This window comes from Natator depressus, chromosome 2, assembly GCF_965152275.1.
Source record: "Natator depressus isolate rNatDep1 chromosome 2, rNatDep2.hap1, whole genome shotgun sequence".
Lineage (NCBI taxonomy): Eukaryota > Metazoa > Chordata > Testudines > Cheloniidae > Natator > Natator depressus.
In genome coordinates this window covers 44,564,018-44,581,561 of record NC_134235.1, presented here as the reverse complement: position 1 = coordinate 44,581,561, position 17,544 = coordinate 44,564,018, and the positions used below count along the sequence as shown (strand labels likewise).

General features: G+C 44.2%; 1 protein-coding gene across 3 annotated transcripts in view; it reads left to right on the top strand.

The window, feature by feature from the left end:
• The first annotated feature begins 1,608 nt into the window (after positions 1 to 1,608).
• LRRC69 (leucine rich repeat containing 69) overlaps positions 1,609 to 17,544 on the top strand; it is a 55,066-nt gene continuing 39,130 nt past the window's right edge. For all 3 annotated transcript variants that reach the window (XM_074944116.1, XM_074944114.1, XM_074944115.1), the window contains exons 1-3: positions 1,609 to 1,824; positions 5,822 to 5,948; positions 13,658 to 13,730. In XM_074944116.1, coding sequence (XP_074800217.1) covers positions 1,642 to 1,824; positions 5,822 to 5,948; positions 13,658 to 13,730 — 383 coding nt within the window. In that variant the 5' untranslated portion in view covers positions 1,609 to 1,641. The remainder of the gene's footprint in view (positions 1,825 to 5,821; positions 5,949 to 13,657; positions 13,731 to 17,544) is intronic.

The following is a 17,544-nucleotide window of genomic DNA, read 5'->3' as shown; positions in this document are numbered from 1 at the left end:
ATTTACTTGTTCCCACAATATAAGAACTTGGGGCCACCAAATGAAATTAGCAGGTTTAAAACAAATAAAAGGAAATTCTTCACTCAGCGCACAGTCAACCTGTGGAACTCCTTGCCTGAGGAGGTTGTAAAGGCTAGGACTATAACAGGGTTTAGAAGAGAAGGGGATAAATTCATGGACGTTAAGCCCATTAATGGCTATTAGCCAGGATGGGTAAGGAATGGTGTCCCCAGCCTCTATTTGTCAGAGGGTGGAGATGGATGGCAGGAGAGAGATCACTTGATCATTACCTGTTAGGTTCACTCCCTCTGGGGCACCTGGTATTGGCCACTGTTGGTAGACCGGATACTGAGCTGGCTGGACCTTTGGTCTGACCCAGTATGGCTATTCTTATGATCATGAAATATGTCCTGAGTAGTGCAGGGCAGAGAGAGAGAGAGCAAGATCACCTTAAATTTTAGGTCACTAGTGGGATTTTCAAAAGCATCTAGCTGCTTTCAACCTTAAAAATCTGGCCTTTAGTTGATATTTGGGAACCAAGTTGTACACACGTGTGGTGGTGTGAAAAAACACCAAGGTCCTGGATAGAGGCAAAATAAAAGTTCACAAAGGCAATCCCCATTGGTGGATCAAAGGAAGCTGGAGAAGTTTTGACCAGTCCAGGAAATCAGTTAGTCTTGAAGTCATGTAATTCCTAAAAATAAATTTATACACGAGAAAGGAACAAAAAATTTAGAATTAAAAACTAATAGCCCTACAAACAGGAAGTGTTGGATTAGAAACAATGAGATGTGATTGCTGAAGCTACTCGCAACTATTATTTGCAATGATTATTAAAATGTAACTAGCACAATGACAGCCATCTGTACCCTGGTAATGGAGGTTAATGATGGAGTGTTAAGACTCGTGAAAATAACATTTAAAAAAGCGAATAATTTAAAGGCATGAAATTTGGATTACGAGAAAAGGTGTCCCATTCAGGCACTCAGAACAGCAGTCTGTTTGCAAGTTTATGAACTGCTGCGATGCTTCAGGCAGACAAATAAATGGAGAAGGGTTTGTTTTTAACACCAAAACGTGTCTGAGAATTATAATTTTTTGGGGGGGGGGAGGGAGGTAGAAATATTTCAGGGACTCAAGTCTCCTGTGGCAGCTCAGTATATCTCATCAGCCAGGGACGCGCTGCCTTGTATTGGGGATGCGGGGAAGGTCGTGCACGATGCCTTCAAGAACACGGCCCGGGGAAGCGGGTGCTGAGAAATGCTGCCCTGCCAGGCGGGAGGACTCACGACTCTGACCCCTGCCCCCCCCCGCAATTTGTACAGCCACTGCAGCCTCGGTCTCACCCTGTTTGGGGTCACTGGCCTCCACTGCCAGGCTGTATCTCAACCCTGTTCTTAGCCCCGGCTCCTGCTCCCAGCCCGTGACCTCGCCGCTCTGCCTCCGCTGCCGCCAGCGCTCGATCCACCCGCGCACGCGCAGTTTGGTCCCTGCGCGTCCCTCCGCCTTCAGCCTGGAGAGCCGGGCCCGGCACGCGGCGTGCGCGCCCGCCAGAGGGCAGTGGCTCGCTGTCCTGGAGCATGCGCGGCAGCGCGCTAGGTAACGGTCCAGCCGCGGTCGCTGCCGCGTAAGGTTGCGGGTATGGTGGAGCGGCTGCTGCTGCGGGCGCGGCGGGGCGGTCCTGGGACCCGCTCGGTGTCGCTCCGCGGGCTCCGGCTGCAGCGCGTACCCCGGGGCCTGGCGAGCTTCCCGGGGCTGCGGGCCCTGAGCCTGCGCGACAACGAGCTGCGCTGTCTGCCCGCGGAGCTGGGCGGCCTGAGCCGGGTGAGGCCCCGCAGGCGGCTGCCACCTCCCCGCCCTGGGCCCCAGCGGATGCAGCCCCAGGGCGGGCGGCGCTACCCGGAGTCGCAGCCAGCTCGCTGGATTTACGGAGCGCTCCCGGCAAGGGCGCTCTGAGCTTCCTGCCGCCCCAGCCCAGTGTCTCGGGTGCGGAGGCTCCGCACAGCTCGCTCGGCGTCGCTCGTCACCCACACAGAGGCTGCCCCACTGCCATCCCGGAGGGCTGCAGTCACCCCCACGAGCCCCAGGCGCGGCCTCTCACGAGCTCCCCTCGCTACTGGCCTGCCCCGTAGTGCCTGTGCCGCTGCCCTTTCTCCCCTCTCCGCCCCACACCTGCCCCTTCTTCGGTGCCGCGTCTCCCCATCGCATTGCTGACGCTGTGGTCCCTTGGCTGCTCCTCGCATTGGTGGCTCACGGCTAGAATTTTTGCCATGTGGGAGACCTGGGTTTGATTCTTTGCTCATAGAAAGCTTAGTTTTGAGGGCCATACTAGTTGATGATGTGGGGCCCCGTCCGGTTTTATAATCCATGCCCCTTTTTTTGATCGCTAAAAATGTCAAAAGCAGGCATGGGAGTTGTGGCAACTCCAGATGTGGAAAGAAGAGCTTATCTCAGACGTCAGGTGGTGCAGAGATCCTTTGACTGTAGCTGCTTGCTGACATCAAGGTCCCCCTCCATATGTAACTTATAAGAAAGTGCAGGACCTCTGGGGGGTCAGTCTTACTGCTATTTGCATCTCATTTTAATAAACTTTTTTCCTAACTTTAGCTGAAATACATGGTCAGTCCTGACAATATAACAGTAAGGTGCATGCAGTTAGAAAAACGCATTGTCTCAAAACCCTAGTTTTTAGTTGGTCATATTTTATTGTAGGTCCTCCTTGGTCTCTTTTTCCCTGATATTTCATTCAGAATTTTGAGCACCCTGGTTAATGGCAAATATCTGTAATTAGTGACTGAATTGCCCAGTAATATCTGTCTAAACTATCCAAAATTAATTGAGATGACATGTGGAGATGACCTGTATCTTTTTGCGGATACAGACTAACACGGCTGCTACTCTGAAATGTGGAAGCTGTATTTGTAATACAAATGATTTGGTTCTTGAGGTTTGATCAGATTAAATAAGGACTAAGTTAACCACCTATTGAATCAAGTGGAAGGTGGTGGTGGGAAATAGTCTCATACTGTTTATTACCGTATATGTAGTTAGGGTGTGCCAGCTTTTCCATTCTAAGATTGTGTTTTTAATGGATCATAAACTTGATAGTAAAAAGAACGAGGAGTACTTGTGGCATTTTAGAGACTAATGAATTTATTTGAGCATAAGCTTTCGTGGGCTAAAACCCACTGACTGATGAAGTGGGTTTTAGGCCACGATTTAGCCCACGAAAGCTTATGCTAAAATAAATTTGTTAGTCTCTAAAGTGCCACAAGTACTCCTTGTTCTTTTTGCTCATACAGACTAACATGGCTACCACTCTGAAACTTGATAGTGGAAGTTTGAATACAGGCTGAAATTTGGCTTTATCATGGTTCAGTTTGGGATTAATATACATTTCTTTAAACCAATTTTTTTTTAACATTCTGGTAAAATTCAAACTACTTCACTTTAAAAATACTCAAAACCTGTAACTGTGGCAAGAAAACAAATGCATATATTTTTCCATTATTTTAAAAAGGATTTTTACTCTATGCTGAGGGGACACAGGAAGTGCTGATCATCCCCCAATGTGATCTGGAGATGTCCTGAGGCAGAGCCTTTGCTATTCAATGTGTGTGATTCTGGAAAAGTCTCTTCATTGTTGCATCCTAGGGTTTATCTATGTCAGCCTCTGGATTTTAGATTTATTTTAGGGCTGTCAATTAATCACAGTTAACTCACGTGATTAACTCAAAAAAATTAACTGTGATTAAAAAAATTAATCACAATCGCACTGTTAATAGAATACCAATTGAAATGTATTAAATATTTTTGATGTTTTTCTACATTTTCAAATATATTGATTTTTTTATTACAACACAGAATACAAAGTGTACAGTGCTCATTTTATATTATTTTGATTACAAATATTTGCACTGTAAAAATGGACAAAAGCAATACTGCTCACCTCATACAAGTACTGTAGTGCAATCTCTATCGTGAAAGTGCAGTTTACAAATGTAGATTTTGTTACATAACTGCACTCAAAAACAAAACAATGTAAAACTTTAGAGCCTACAAGTCCACTCAGTCCTACTTCTTGTTCAGCCAATTGCTAAGACAGACAAGTTTGTTTAGATTTATGGGAGATACTGCTGACTGCTTCTTATTTACAATGTCACCTGAAAGTGAGAAAAGGCATTCGCATGGCACTTTTGTAGTCGGCATTGCAAGGTATTTACGTGTCAGATATGCTAAACATTCATATGCCCCTTCGTGCTTTGGCAACCATTCCAGAGGACATGCTTCTATGCTGATGATGCTTGTTAAAAAAAAATGTGTTAATTAAATTTGTGACTGAACTTTTTGGGGAGAATTGTATATCCCCTGCTCTGTTTTATCCATATTCTGCCATATATTTCATGTTATAGCAGTCTCGAATGATCACCCAGCACATGTTGTTCATTTTAAGAACTCTTTCACTGCAGATTTCACAAAACGCAAAGAAGGTACCAATGTAAGATTTCTAAAGATAGCTATGGCACTCGACCCAAGGTTTAAGAGTCTTCCAAAATCTGAGAGGGATGAGGTGTGGAGCATGCTTTCAGAAGTCTTAAAAGAGAAACACTCCAATGCGGAAACTACAGAACCCGAACCACTGAAAAAGAAAATCAGCCTTCTGATGGTGGCATCTGACTCCTGATGAAAATGAACATGCATCGGTCCACTCCGCTTTGGATCATTATCAAGCAGAACCAGTCATCAGCATGGATGCATGTCTTCTGGAATGATGGTTGAAGCACGAAGGGACATGTGAATATTTAGCGCATCTGGCACGTAAATATCTTGCGATGCCAACTACAACAGTGCCATGCGAAAACCTGTTCTCACTTTCAGGTGACATTGCAAACAAGCCGGGGGCAGTATTATCTCCTGCAAATTGTAACCAAACTTGTTTGTCTGAGGGATTGGCTGAAGTAGGACTGAGTGAATTTGTAGGTTCTAAAGTTTTACGTTGTTTTATTTTTTTAATGCATTTTTTTTGTACATAATTCTACATTTGTAAATTCAACTTTCATTATAAAGAGATTGCACTACAGTACTTATATTAGGTTGTAATAAAAAAGAAATATGAGCACTGTACACTTTGTATGCTGTATTCTAATTGAAATAAATATATTTGAAAATGTAGAAAACATCCAAAATATTTAAATAAATGGTATTCTATTATTGTTTAACAATGCGATTAATCACGATTAATTTTTTTAATCGCTTGACAGCCCTAATTTATTTGTGTAATCTGTGTAAGATGTGTGAATTTTTCTGGGGTGTTAAGATTAGTTTTGAGTGTGCAAATATGTGTGTACTAAATAAACTACACTAATTTCTAGATGTGATTGAGCATTCCTTTACCCTCATCCCTCCAGAAATTATTGAAATTCCAACGTAAAATTGTTTTTAGTTACACCAGTAAGTATTGATTTCAACAGAGTTATTCTGCATTTATATTTGTGTTACAGGATCCACCCCTTTTCTTAGTATTGTTGGTTTGTTATATATTTTGCTGGCAGTTTAATTAGTTATTTTATGTTAACTAATTAGAAGAGTAAAATGGAATTTTCCTAAAACTAATCTTATGCTACATGAAATTTGTTTTATTATATGTACTTTGAATATATGCATTAATTTTCTGAAGTATAGGGAGAATAGAAGGGAAATTTAATAAAGGTCTTAATTTCCTGGGCACTTGTGTTTAAAATGTGATCAGCTTATGTTTTTCAGTCTTTCTTTGCTAAGGAGGATACAATGTGAAAGAACATTTATAAATATCTCTTTATAGTTGAGGAAACTAAATTTGGGAAACAATATCTTTGAGGAAGTTCCAGAACAGCTGAAATATCTCAGTTCACTGCAAAAGCTTCACTTGTTTGGAAATAAGATTACTACAATATCGCCCACAATATTTGGTAAATCAAAGTCAAATCAAAACAGACAATTAAGTAATTAGTGTTTTTAGACTTAAACTATAATAATGCTTTAGCTATTTTATATATTCAGACTGAACAGGATTCTTTGGTAAAGAGTGCAGTTTTTTTCATACCTGTTTTATAAACTTTTTATTGCTCTGTATGGAAAATTGTTATGTTTGGAAGAAAAAGTTACATGTTAATGCAGTATGCAACTTTCTTTATATTCCTTATTAAATTAGTTATGTGACCAGTGGCAAGGGCGTCAGAGCTTTCCCAAAAGTGGGGGTTGGGCCCCTGCCCAAGCTGGAAGTTGGAGGGGGGCTAGGAAGCCCCTCCCGGCCACGGTGGGGGTGGGGCCAAACCACTGTCTGTGTCCCGTGCTCCCCACAGCTGCCCATGAGGCTCTCCCTGACCCTACTCTGGCCTGGGAGTGCCTTGGAGCTGCAGCCTGGCCATGATAAGAGCCGCGCGGGCAGCTGTGGGGAGCCATGACAGACCCTCCACCTGCCTGAGGTATGGAGAGTCCATTCCGCGGATCCCCACAGCTGCCCACGCGACCCTTACCACAGGTGGGCTGCGGCTTTGAGGCAGGGTATTCCCCCCTCCCCGCCCCCAGCCCCGCTGGAGCTAGGTTGGTGAGAGCCACGCAGGCAGCTGTGGGGAGCTGGTGCAGAGTTGTGGACCCTCCACCTCGATCTTCTGTGAGCCAGGCAGGGAGCCTGGAGAGCGGGAACATGGCCCGGTGGCTGCTTTCAGCCCTGCTGCACCATGGGCAGGTGGAGAGTCTGCGCAGCTCCCACAGCTTGGCCGGGCTGGGCTCCACCGGCTGCTGGCCTGGCCGGGGGTGTGGGGTCTCGGGGGGGAGATGAGGAGAAGGGGGCAGGGTTTGCCCCAGTGAGTGGGAGGGCCATGGCCCTCTGGGTCCCCCTATTCCTGTGCCACTGAAGTGGTAACAGTAAGCATTAGCAACAATCTGACTAAATTCTCTTTAACAACATTCTCTGTAATACCTACACACCTAAGCTTTTCCATCTCGGACAGAACTAGTGATGTTATGCCTTCAGTAGTTGCCTATGGTAGATATTTCACAAGGAAGCAGAAATTTCCTAAAATGCAGCTAGCTGGTTGTGCAGTATTGTACAACGTGGGGGATTACCTCCTGTTTCTGCTTGAGATATTATTTTGGCATTTATAACTAAAAATACAAATGTGTTTATTAATAAATGTTTCCAGCTTCTTTTATTTTAAAAATCTGCCTGGTATTTGACTCCTTAACCAGATGTCTGCCAAAAAAAATGACATTTTAATTATTTATTATCATATTTATTGCACTAGTGCTCAGAGGCCCTTATCAGGATTGCAACCTTGTTGTGTTGGCTGATACAGAAACATTAACCATAGGAACAATTTACCAAGGACTGTGGTGGATTTCTCCAATATTGGAAATTATTAAATCAAGATTGGCTATCTTTCTAAAAGATATACTCTAGTTAAAATGAATTAATGCGGTGAAGTCCTCTGGTCTGTGTTATGCAGGAGGTTAGAATAGATGATCACAGTGGTCCCTTCTTGGCTTATAACCTATGAAGGCAGAGCTGAACAAGTCAGAATGAAACCACCTATGGTCATGGCAAGATTAAATAACTTCACGGCTCAGAAGTAAAGAAAATGTTCTCAAAAATCTGTGCAAAGCCAAACTTTTCACACAGATCTACATTATAGCTGAATGAATGAATGACAGCTATTATTAACAACCATTTGCAAAAAAAGCAAGAAAGAAACTAAGTCATAAAAAGAGGTACTTGCCATAAGTATGCTGTCTTTCTATGATGGAATAATTGCACCCCAAAGTCGGTATACTACATCAGTACCAGCATAAGTTATGAATGAGCAATGATTCATTATTCTTATGTGCCTTTCTTCAGAAAGAATATATATAAAAGAGTCAAATATTTATTTGTATCCAGTGTTGTTGTAGCCAAGTTTGTCCCAGGATAGGAGAGAGACAAGGGAGGCAAGGTAGTATCTTTTATTGGACCAGCTTCTGTTGGAGAAAGAGACAAGTGTTCGTGCTACACAGAGCTCCTTTTCAGGTCTGTGAAAAGTATGCAGAGTGTCACAGCTAACAACAAGATGGAACAAATAGTTTAGTACACCTCTACCCCAACATAACGCGGTCCTCAGGAGACAAAAAATCTCACCGTGTTATAGGTGAGACCGCATTATATCGAACTTGCTTTGCCCCCTCCCAGCCCCCCCTTCCTTGTTCCCTGACTGCCTCCTCCAGAGACCCCCCATCCCTAATCACCCCCAGGACCCCACCCCCTGCTCCCTCTCCCCTGACTGCTCCGACCCCTATCCACACCCCTGACAGGCACTCACCGGCAGCGGCAGGAAGCAGAGCAACGTGGCCCCAGCTCTCTCCACTCTGCCACCTCCCAGCCGCGGCCTCCGCTTCTTGCTGCTGGTGAGTGTGGGGAGGTTGGGGAAAGAATGCACCCTGCACTCACCTGCGTCGGGAAACGGAGTGCCATGGCTGGGAGCAGGTGGAGTGGAGTGGGCTGGGGCCGGGCTGCTCTGCTTCCACTGCTGCCGGTGAGTGCAGGGGGGATCCCTTCCCCCAACCCCCCTCCCTCGAGCGACACTGCTGGGGCTGGGATGAGGGAAGCAGAGCGGGCTGCTCCTGGCTCCCAGCTAATCCCCTGTGCCACTCTGGGACTGTGGGGGCCCCCAAAAGTGCCCCCCGCAGCTTCTGCCTCCCAGACCTTTGCGGGGGGGGTGCCCCCGAGACCTTCTGCCCCTTATCCAACCCCTCATCCCCGGCCCGGCACCCTTAACATGCTGCTCAGAGCTTTACCGCGTTGTATGCGAACCCGCGTTATATCGGGCTGTGTTATATTGGGGTAGAGGTGTATAAGTAGTTAGTATATATTCTAAGGGACCGTTCAGGGTGAAGTGGCCCATTAACAGCTCTGTAGTCATAAAAGGGGGACTGCTGAGTTATGGATTGTTGCAATAGGCCATAAATCCAGTGTCTTTATTAATATCATGGTTTTTCAGGTGTCTAGCAAAGTTATGAATTTAAGCTCCCAGGCTTATTTTTTGAAAGTGTTGTGCAAGTTTCCTTTAAGGATGAGGACTGATAGGTCAGACAAAGTTATCACTTGGTGAGAAGTGTTCGCCCAGACGTTGTATGGTGTTTTTGCCTTTAATCATTTTCCGGCGTGAGTTCATTTGAGAGCATAGTGACTGTCCGGTTTCGCCCACGTACTTGTTATTGGAGCATTTAGTACACTGGATGAGGAACACCACATGTTGTTGTGATAGGTATGTGTAGGACACAGGGATCTTGATGGGTGCATTGTGTGGGGTGTCATAACCATACAGCTAAGGGTAGCCTAGAATTCCTCGTTACCTGTAAGGGGTTAAGAAGCTCAGATAACCTGGTTGGCACCTGACCAAAAGGACCAATGGGGAAAGAAGATACTTTCAAACTTGGGGGTGTGGGGGGAAGGCTTCGTATTGGTGTGTTCTGTTGGGAAGCAGAGAAGCATCAGGTCAGAAAACTCCTTTTCCTATAAACCATCCTCTGCTACCATGTCAGGGTTCCCTCCCCACTCTGAACTCTAGGGTACAGATAGGGGGACCTGCATGAAAAAACCCCTAAGTTTATTTCTACCAGCTTAGGTTAAAACTTCCCTAAGGCACAAATTCTTTGCCCTGGGACGGTACGCTGCCACCACCAAGTGATTTAACAAAGAATCAGGGAAAGGACCACTTGGAGTTCCTATTCCCCCAAAATATCCCCCCAAACCCTTACACCCCCTTTCCTGGGGTGGCTTGAGAATAATATCCTAACCAATTGCACTACTGCTGTCGGAGACATTGGCATGGGGTCCGGTTCCACCACCTCTGTCTGGTCTCTGATAACACAGACTGGGCCCTTGTTGAAGGCTCAGGAACAGAGCTAGGTGTGACAACTCGCTTAGCCTGGCTGTGGGTGACCATTCCCACCCTCTTGGCTAGCTTTACATGGTTGGCCAAGTCTTCCCCCAGCAGCATGGGAATGGGATAATTATCATAGACTGCAAAAGTCCACATTCCTGACCAGCCCTTGTCCTGGACAGGCAACTCAGCTGTAGGAAAGTTTAAAGATTTTGACATGAAGGGTTGAATCGTCACTTGGGCCTCTGGGTTGATGAATTTGGGGTCCACTAAGGATTGGTGGATAGCTGACACCTATGCTCCAGTGTCCCTTCACACGATAACCTTCTTCCCGCCCACACTCACAGTTTCCCTTCGCTCTGAGGGTACCTGGGAGGCATCTGAGTCTGAGGACCTTTGGTGTGACTCTGGTGTAATGAACTGCAGTTTGTTGGGTTTCTTGGGGCAGTTGGCCTTCACATGCCCCAGCTCATTACATTTAGAACATCGCCCAGCTGACTGGTCACTGGGGTGAGGTGGGTTGCTGGAGACTGGTGTGGGGTGACAGGGTGTTTGGGTTTTCCCTTGGGATGTAGGTGGGGCCTTGGGCTGCCCCCAGTGATAGCGTGTGGTCTCGGGTTGCCCCTTCTGATAGCCGCTCCAACTGCTGCTAGTTTTTTTTCTTTTCCGCCACCTCAACACATTTGGTTCCAATCTCCCCCGTCCTGATTACCGTTTTGGGTTTCCCATCTAGGATGTACCTTTCTATTTCTTCAGGAACACCCTCTAAGAACTGCTCCATTTGCATTAGGAAAGACAGATCTTCCAGAGATTTAACGCTTGCTCCTGATATCCAGGCATCCCAATTTTTCACAATGTGGTAGGTGTGTCAGGAAAATGCCACGTCCGGTTTCCATTTTAGGGCTTTGAACCGCTGACAGGCATGCTCAGGTGTTAGCCCCATTCTGATTCTGGCCTGTTTTTAAAAAAGTTCATAACTGTTCATGTGTTCCTTAGGCATTTTAGCCGCCACCTCTGCTAAGGGTCCACTGAGCTGCAGCCTCAGCTCCACCATGTAATGGTCTGTAGAGATGCTGTACCCAAGGCAGGCCCTTTCGAAATTTTCTAAGAAGGCCTCTGTATCATCGCCTACCTTGTAGGTGGGGAATTTTCTGGGATGGGAAGTGGTACCTGGAGAAGGATTGCTAGGGTTGTCTGGTATATTCTGCTTAGCCCTTTCCATCTCTAAGCGTTTTGTCTCTAACTCCAGTTCATGCTTCCTCTCTCTTTCTTTATCCTCCAGTTCATGCTTCCTCTCTCTTTCCCTCTCCTCCTGAGCATGCTGCTGGGCCTCCATAGCTCTCTCATGGGCAGCTTTTTCTGCCTCCATCCGTCTATCATGATCTTTTTGTCTCTCATCAGCTTCGAATCTGGCTAATTCTAATTTCTCATCACCGTCAGTCATCCTAGCCTTTCTGTGTTTAATCTAGCCTACCCGGGAGCTAGAAAGAAAAAAAAAAAAACACGTGTGAATTTCCCTGCAGGAGGTTAACTACCCTGTCCTCAGGCAGAGAAAAAAAACTCCAGCTGCTCACAGCTTAAAAATAAAAAAATCCTAAAAAAAAACCCCTCCCTGCTTTCCAAGCAGCCAAAAGGAAAAAAAAATTGTCCTTTTAAAATCCTACTTTGCTTTTGGTTCAAAATGATCCTACTGCCTGCCACCACCAAGTGATTTAACAAAGAATCAGGGAAAGGACCACTTGGAGTTCCTATCCCCCCAAGCCCTTACACCCCATTTCTTGGGGAGTCTTGAGAATAATGTCCTAACCAATTGGTTACAAAGTGATCACAGACCCAAACCCCTGGGTCTTAGGACAATAGAGAAATCAGTCAGGTTCTTTAAAAGAAGGATTTTATTTAAAAAAAGTAAAAATCACCTCTATAAAGTCAGGATGGAAAATAACTTTACAGGGTAACAAAAGATTCAAAAACACAACAGAACTTCCTCTAGGCTTAGTTTCAAAGTTACAAAAAACAGGAATAAACCTTCCTCCAGCAAAGGAAAAATTCATAAGCAAAACAAAAGATAATCTAACACGCCTTGCCTGGCTTTTACTTACAATTTTTGTAATATGAGAGACTTTTAGGGTGGTTTTATAGGAGAAGGAGTTTCCTGAGCTGATGCTTCTCTGCTGCCCAAGAGAACACACCAAAACAAAGCCCCCTCCCCACCCCCAAGATTTGAAAGTATCTTCTTTCCCCATTGGTCCTTTTGGTCAGGTGCCAACCAGGTTATTTGAGCTTCTTAATCCCTTACAGGTAAGGAGGAATTGTAGGCTACCTTTAGCTGTATGGTTATGACAGGGGTTGTTGATCATTATAGCAGTGGAAATAAGTTTGCAGGTTTTGCATCTGTTCTCGCAGAGTCTGATGCTGCTTTGAGTTGGTGTCTCCTGGTCAGTGGGGAGCTTGTTTCTGATGATGATCTTGGAGAGATTGGGGCATTGTTTGAAGGCCAGAAGATGGGGTTCAGGAAAGATTTCAGGATGGGGTCCCCATCGAGTATGGGTTGTAGATGTTTGTTGATACTCAGGATGGCTTCCATTGTGGGGTGGTAGGTGACAGCTAGGGTTATGTGATCAGCAGGGGTTTCATTTCTGTATTGAAAATGTTCTCTTGGGGTATTTGGGTGACCTGTTCCATGAAACTTCTCTGGTGGAGTGTCCTTGTTTGGTGAAGGCAGTTTTGTGTGTGTTAAGATGTATATTCCGGGCTTTCTTCTTAGAGCATATTCTGTGGTATCTGAGTGTCTGGTTGTAGGTAAGGATTTCTTGGGTGTGTTTGGGATGATTACTGGATCTGTGAAGGTGTGTGAGGTGATCAGTGGCTTTCTTGTACATAGCTGTCTTCAGGGTTCTATTTCTGAAGCTGATGGTAGTATCCAGGTAGTTGATGCTAATGTGAAAGTGTTCCAGAGAGAGTTTAATGGATGGCGGGTGGTTGTTGAAGTTGTGGTGGAAATCTATGAGGGAGTTTAAATCTTTTGTTAAGAGGATGAAAATATTATCAGTGTGCCTCAGGTATATCATTGGTTTCATGGTGCATTTGTCCAAAAATTTTTCTTCAGGGTGGCCCATGAGTGACCACCTTCAATGTGACCTATGGATCACCACTCCTACCTTCGTAGGTCCAGCAGTAACCACAAACACACCAAGAAAACTATTATTTACAGCCAAGCACTCAGACATCACAGAGTATGCTCAAAGGATCTTGTATTTAGCTGTGATACTGTGCATAGCTTTCCCAGACAGACCTGAAGAAGAGCTCTGTGTAGCTCGAAAGCTTGTCTCTCTCACTAATGGAAGTTGGTCCAATAAAAGATATTACCTCACCCACCCTTGTCTTTATAATATTTTTTGTCATTCACACACCATAACAAAATCCTAATAATTTTACAATCCTTCCACATGCAAAGCTCCCATTGACTTCAATATAAATTGTGCCTACTTGAAGTCTGCAGCATCTGTATGTTAATTTAGGGAAGTTAAACTTTACCTGTCAGATGATCTAGTAATTTTACAGGATATTCACCTGTTATAAATGCCTGCCTTTTAAGCACTCTACAAGGCACAGAGGGGAAAGTAAAGAGAGTAGATTGTCAACTTGCCAGAGGGGGGTCATTATGTGTGTGTCTAAGGAGAAAACCAAGAGAGAGTGAGTGTAAAGATGAATAAAAATTGTACATTTTATATGCATTTGGGTAAGAATGTATTTCTTAACAGATGGATTAGAAAAATTGATACTTCTCAATCTGAACAACAACAAGCTTAAATATCTTCCTCCAGAAATACACAGGTAATTTTGGTTATTATGTGGCTTACTCTGTGTTGGCTATATATTGTACATGTTATACTCATGTACAGTTTTTGTGGACATTAGATGCAGTATTTTTCTATGGTTATCATTTTGACAAACGACTAATTTCAACTGTTGGGAAAGCTTCTGCTACGTTTTCATTTACAGTTGAGCACCAAGGAATGAAAACTGTAGGTGTTTTTTGTTTTTAAAGTGCTCATTTCCCTTGTATACTCACTCTTATACAGTCAGGTTACCTTTTTGATACTTTTCTTGAAAGGGATGCAATATGAACTCCTCCTCATTCTCAGGAATGGAATATAATTGTCTCAAAATACTTTTTTGTAAATCTTTTGAGAGTTGCGGTTCTGACTTGGTTCCTACACACAGGCCTTCCAGCTAGCAATTCTACTAAAGCCAATCTTTTAAATATTCTCTCTGAACAGTTTGGCTTTTGTGTGTTATCTTTTAAAATATGCTGAACTACAAATTTGAAGCTGTGTACTGTTTCTTATTACCATATACATCTCATTTCTTGTGCTTTAGCGAATGAAACTAGGTATAGCTATACTATTTCTTTCTAATTTTTATCCCAGTCTTCTTTTATAGCAAGAACTTTTCAAGAAAGCCTTAACATGTAAAGTTATTAACATTATTGCAAAAATGTAGCTTGTGAGATTAAAAAGCATAACCTGGGTTATGCTATTTTTGCGATTGGGCCACTTAGGCTAGGTACTGCGTAGGAGGACATCATGGTTTCTTCCCTGGAGAGTTTGCAGTCTTCACAAAAACAAAAGCCCCAAAACCCAGACTAAGGGTGGAAGTTCAGGAGGGCTGAACTCAAGATGAAGAGTGGCCACAGGAGAAGAGTTGTGCAGGGTCTTAGTGGTAAGGAGGAGAAGCTTGAATTTGATGTGATGTGGAAGGACAAACCACTGCTTTAGGAAAGCAAAGATATGCTTTAGGAATTATTTTGGGGAAGTTATGTGGCCTGTGATATACAAGGGGTCAAGACCAGACGAACACAGTGGTCCTGTCTGGCCTTAGAATCTATGAATCTTTGAGGTCGAAGGATTCGAGGACAGGGGATGACTTAGATGGGGCAAAGATGATGATCTAACTACTGTGGTTTTTTTATGGGCTTGAAGGATATTATGGATGTCAGAGAAGCTAGAGAGGATGAAGGAGGTCTTTTGTAGACAAAAGGTTAATCTCATAAATACTGTGGAGATGAAGCCCCCTCTGGCCACTAATTAGTCAAGTTTTTCTGACCAAGAAGTTCATCCTGTCTGTTCTGTAGTTGGGTGAATATGTTGTGATCTTCCCAGTGTATGGTGTATATTTTCTTCAGTGCATTTTGAACAGAAGTTATTTTACCAAGTAAGCACATCAAAAGTGTCTTAACTGCATAGAAGAAAATGTTCAGTATGTTCAAGCAGAATAACATTAAGTTGGAATGAAAAGTACAAAATCTTTACTAACATTTCAGTTACCCGAGTAATCTTATCCTTTAAAAATATACCCTGTTTCAGACACACAGGACCATGTTTATCCCTGGTTGTAATGCCATTGATTTCAATGTTGAATTTGGCTCAAGATGTTTTCACACTGGAAAATGTTAAGAACCATTTTAGCAGAAAAGCAGCAAATGATTTTAAAATAATCATGATTACATTCTGACATTTTTGTCTGATTTTCCTGTCCTCAGTTTCTTGGTTTGCTTTTTCTGACCCATACATGTAGTTTGTAATGAATAATTTTTGTACCTTCAAATGCAAAATGCTCCATGTTTTGTACTCAAAATGGGAAGAATCTAGTGATAGAATCTTTTTTTTTAAAAAAATAACTGGAAAGAGGAGTAAGAGGAAGAAAATATAAGTTTGGGTTATATAAAGCTCTATGCACCGATAAGATCGTACGGAGTCAGACCAAAGGTCCATCTAACCCAGTATCCGGTCTTCTGACAGTGCCCAATGCCAGGTGCCCCAGAGGGAATGAACAGAACAGGTAATCATCAAGTGATCCATCCCCTGTCACCCATTCCTAGCTTCTGGCAAACAGAGGCTATGGACACTATACCTGCCTATTCTGGCCAGTAGCCATTGATGGACCTATCCTCCATGAATTTATCTAGTTCCCTTTTGAATTCTGTTATAGGCTTGGCCTTCACAACATCCTCTGGCAAGGAGTTCCACAGGTCAACTGTGCATTGTGTGAAAAAATACTTCCTTTTGTTTGTATGAAACCTGCTGCATATTAATTTCATTTTGTGGCCCCTAGTTCTTGTGTTATGAGGAGTAAATAACACTGCCTTATTTACTTTCTCCACACCAGTCATGATTTTATAGACCTCTATCATATCCCCCCTTAGGCATCTCTTTTGCAAGCCGAAAAGTCCTGGTCTTATTAATCTCTCCTCATACGGCAGCCGTTCCATAAATAAAATAGTAAACGGATGGTTAAACGGTAAGCATTAGTCTCACTGGTTAACTACCCTAGCTGTTAACCCTAGCTGTGCTGGCCAGCTGGCAGGCGGCTGACCAGCTGGCGGGTTGCCGGCCAGCCAGCCAGAGTGACCTCAGCCATGCTTGTAGGCTGGCTGGAGCAACCCCACCCCGCCAGCTGGAGCAGCTTCAGTCCCAGATGTTAGCTGCTGGCTGGCGGGAGCAACCCCAGCCGCCGGCCAGCCGGCGGGAGTTGCTCCGGCTGCGCCGGCCCTCCAGAGCAACCCCGGCAGGCGGGTGGGTAGGAGCTGCCCCAGCTGCACCGGGCCGGCCGGTTGGCGGAAGCAGCCCCAGTCGTGGCCGGCTAGAGTGACCCCAGCCCTAGACGGCAGCCGGTCAGAGCAACCCCAGCTTTAGCTGCTGGCTAGCCAGCAGGAGGAGCCCCAGCCCCAGCAGTTAACTGGTTAAATAATATAATTTTAATTGTTTAAACAGTTAACTTTTTAAAATAATATTTACATCCCAAACTAGATATCTTACTGTGAGTACTTGTACATGAATAGGTCATTGATTACTTCTTAATATAATTTTCTTTTTTTAATTCTTTCATTGTTTGCAGTTGCTTGTAAATGACATTTTCTGTTGCACTTGTGTACTTTTCCATTGAACATATGTTTTGTGCTACCTTTCAAATAGTGCTGAAGTCAACACGACAATTGACTGTGTGTTTCAGCATCCCATTTAATGTAGATCTGAGAAAATGTTCTTTCCTTTTTAAAAAAATGTTAATTTTGAGAGCGATGCCAGATGGACAGAACCAGAAAATTGAAACCCTTTACTTATAGAATAGATATACACCACAAGCAGCAGCAGTACAAGCTTTCTCTTACTGATTCTGCTGCAAAGTGTGTAAAAGCGTGTTTTAGGAGGATCACAGTTGAGAAAGGTATTTGACCTTCCTGTTGTGGCTGCTGATAAAGGTGCCATTTCACATGGTGCCCACCAAGACCATTAACTCATTTTTCATAGGTCACCAGTTGTTGTTAGGACAATTCCTTGTCAGTACCTCAACAACCATACCCCATTGCAACACCAGCTTGCCTCCAACGACTTGTTCATTGACTGCTGCAGGATGAGCATGTGTGTTTCGTGAACACACTAAGCCCTGGCCTACACAACAAATTTATGTTGGTGTAACTACGTCGCTCAGGGTGTGGATACTGACATAACTCCTAGTGTAGACAGCGCTATGTTAACAGGAGGGCTTCGTCCTTCGACATAGCTGCCGCCTCTTGGGGAGTTGGAGTACCTAAGCAGACGGGAGAAGCTCTCCCCTCAGCATAGGTAGTGTCTTCACTAAATGCTACAGC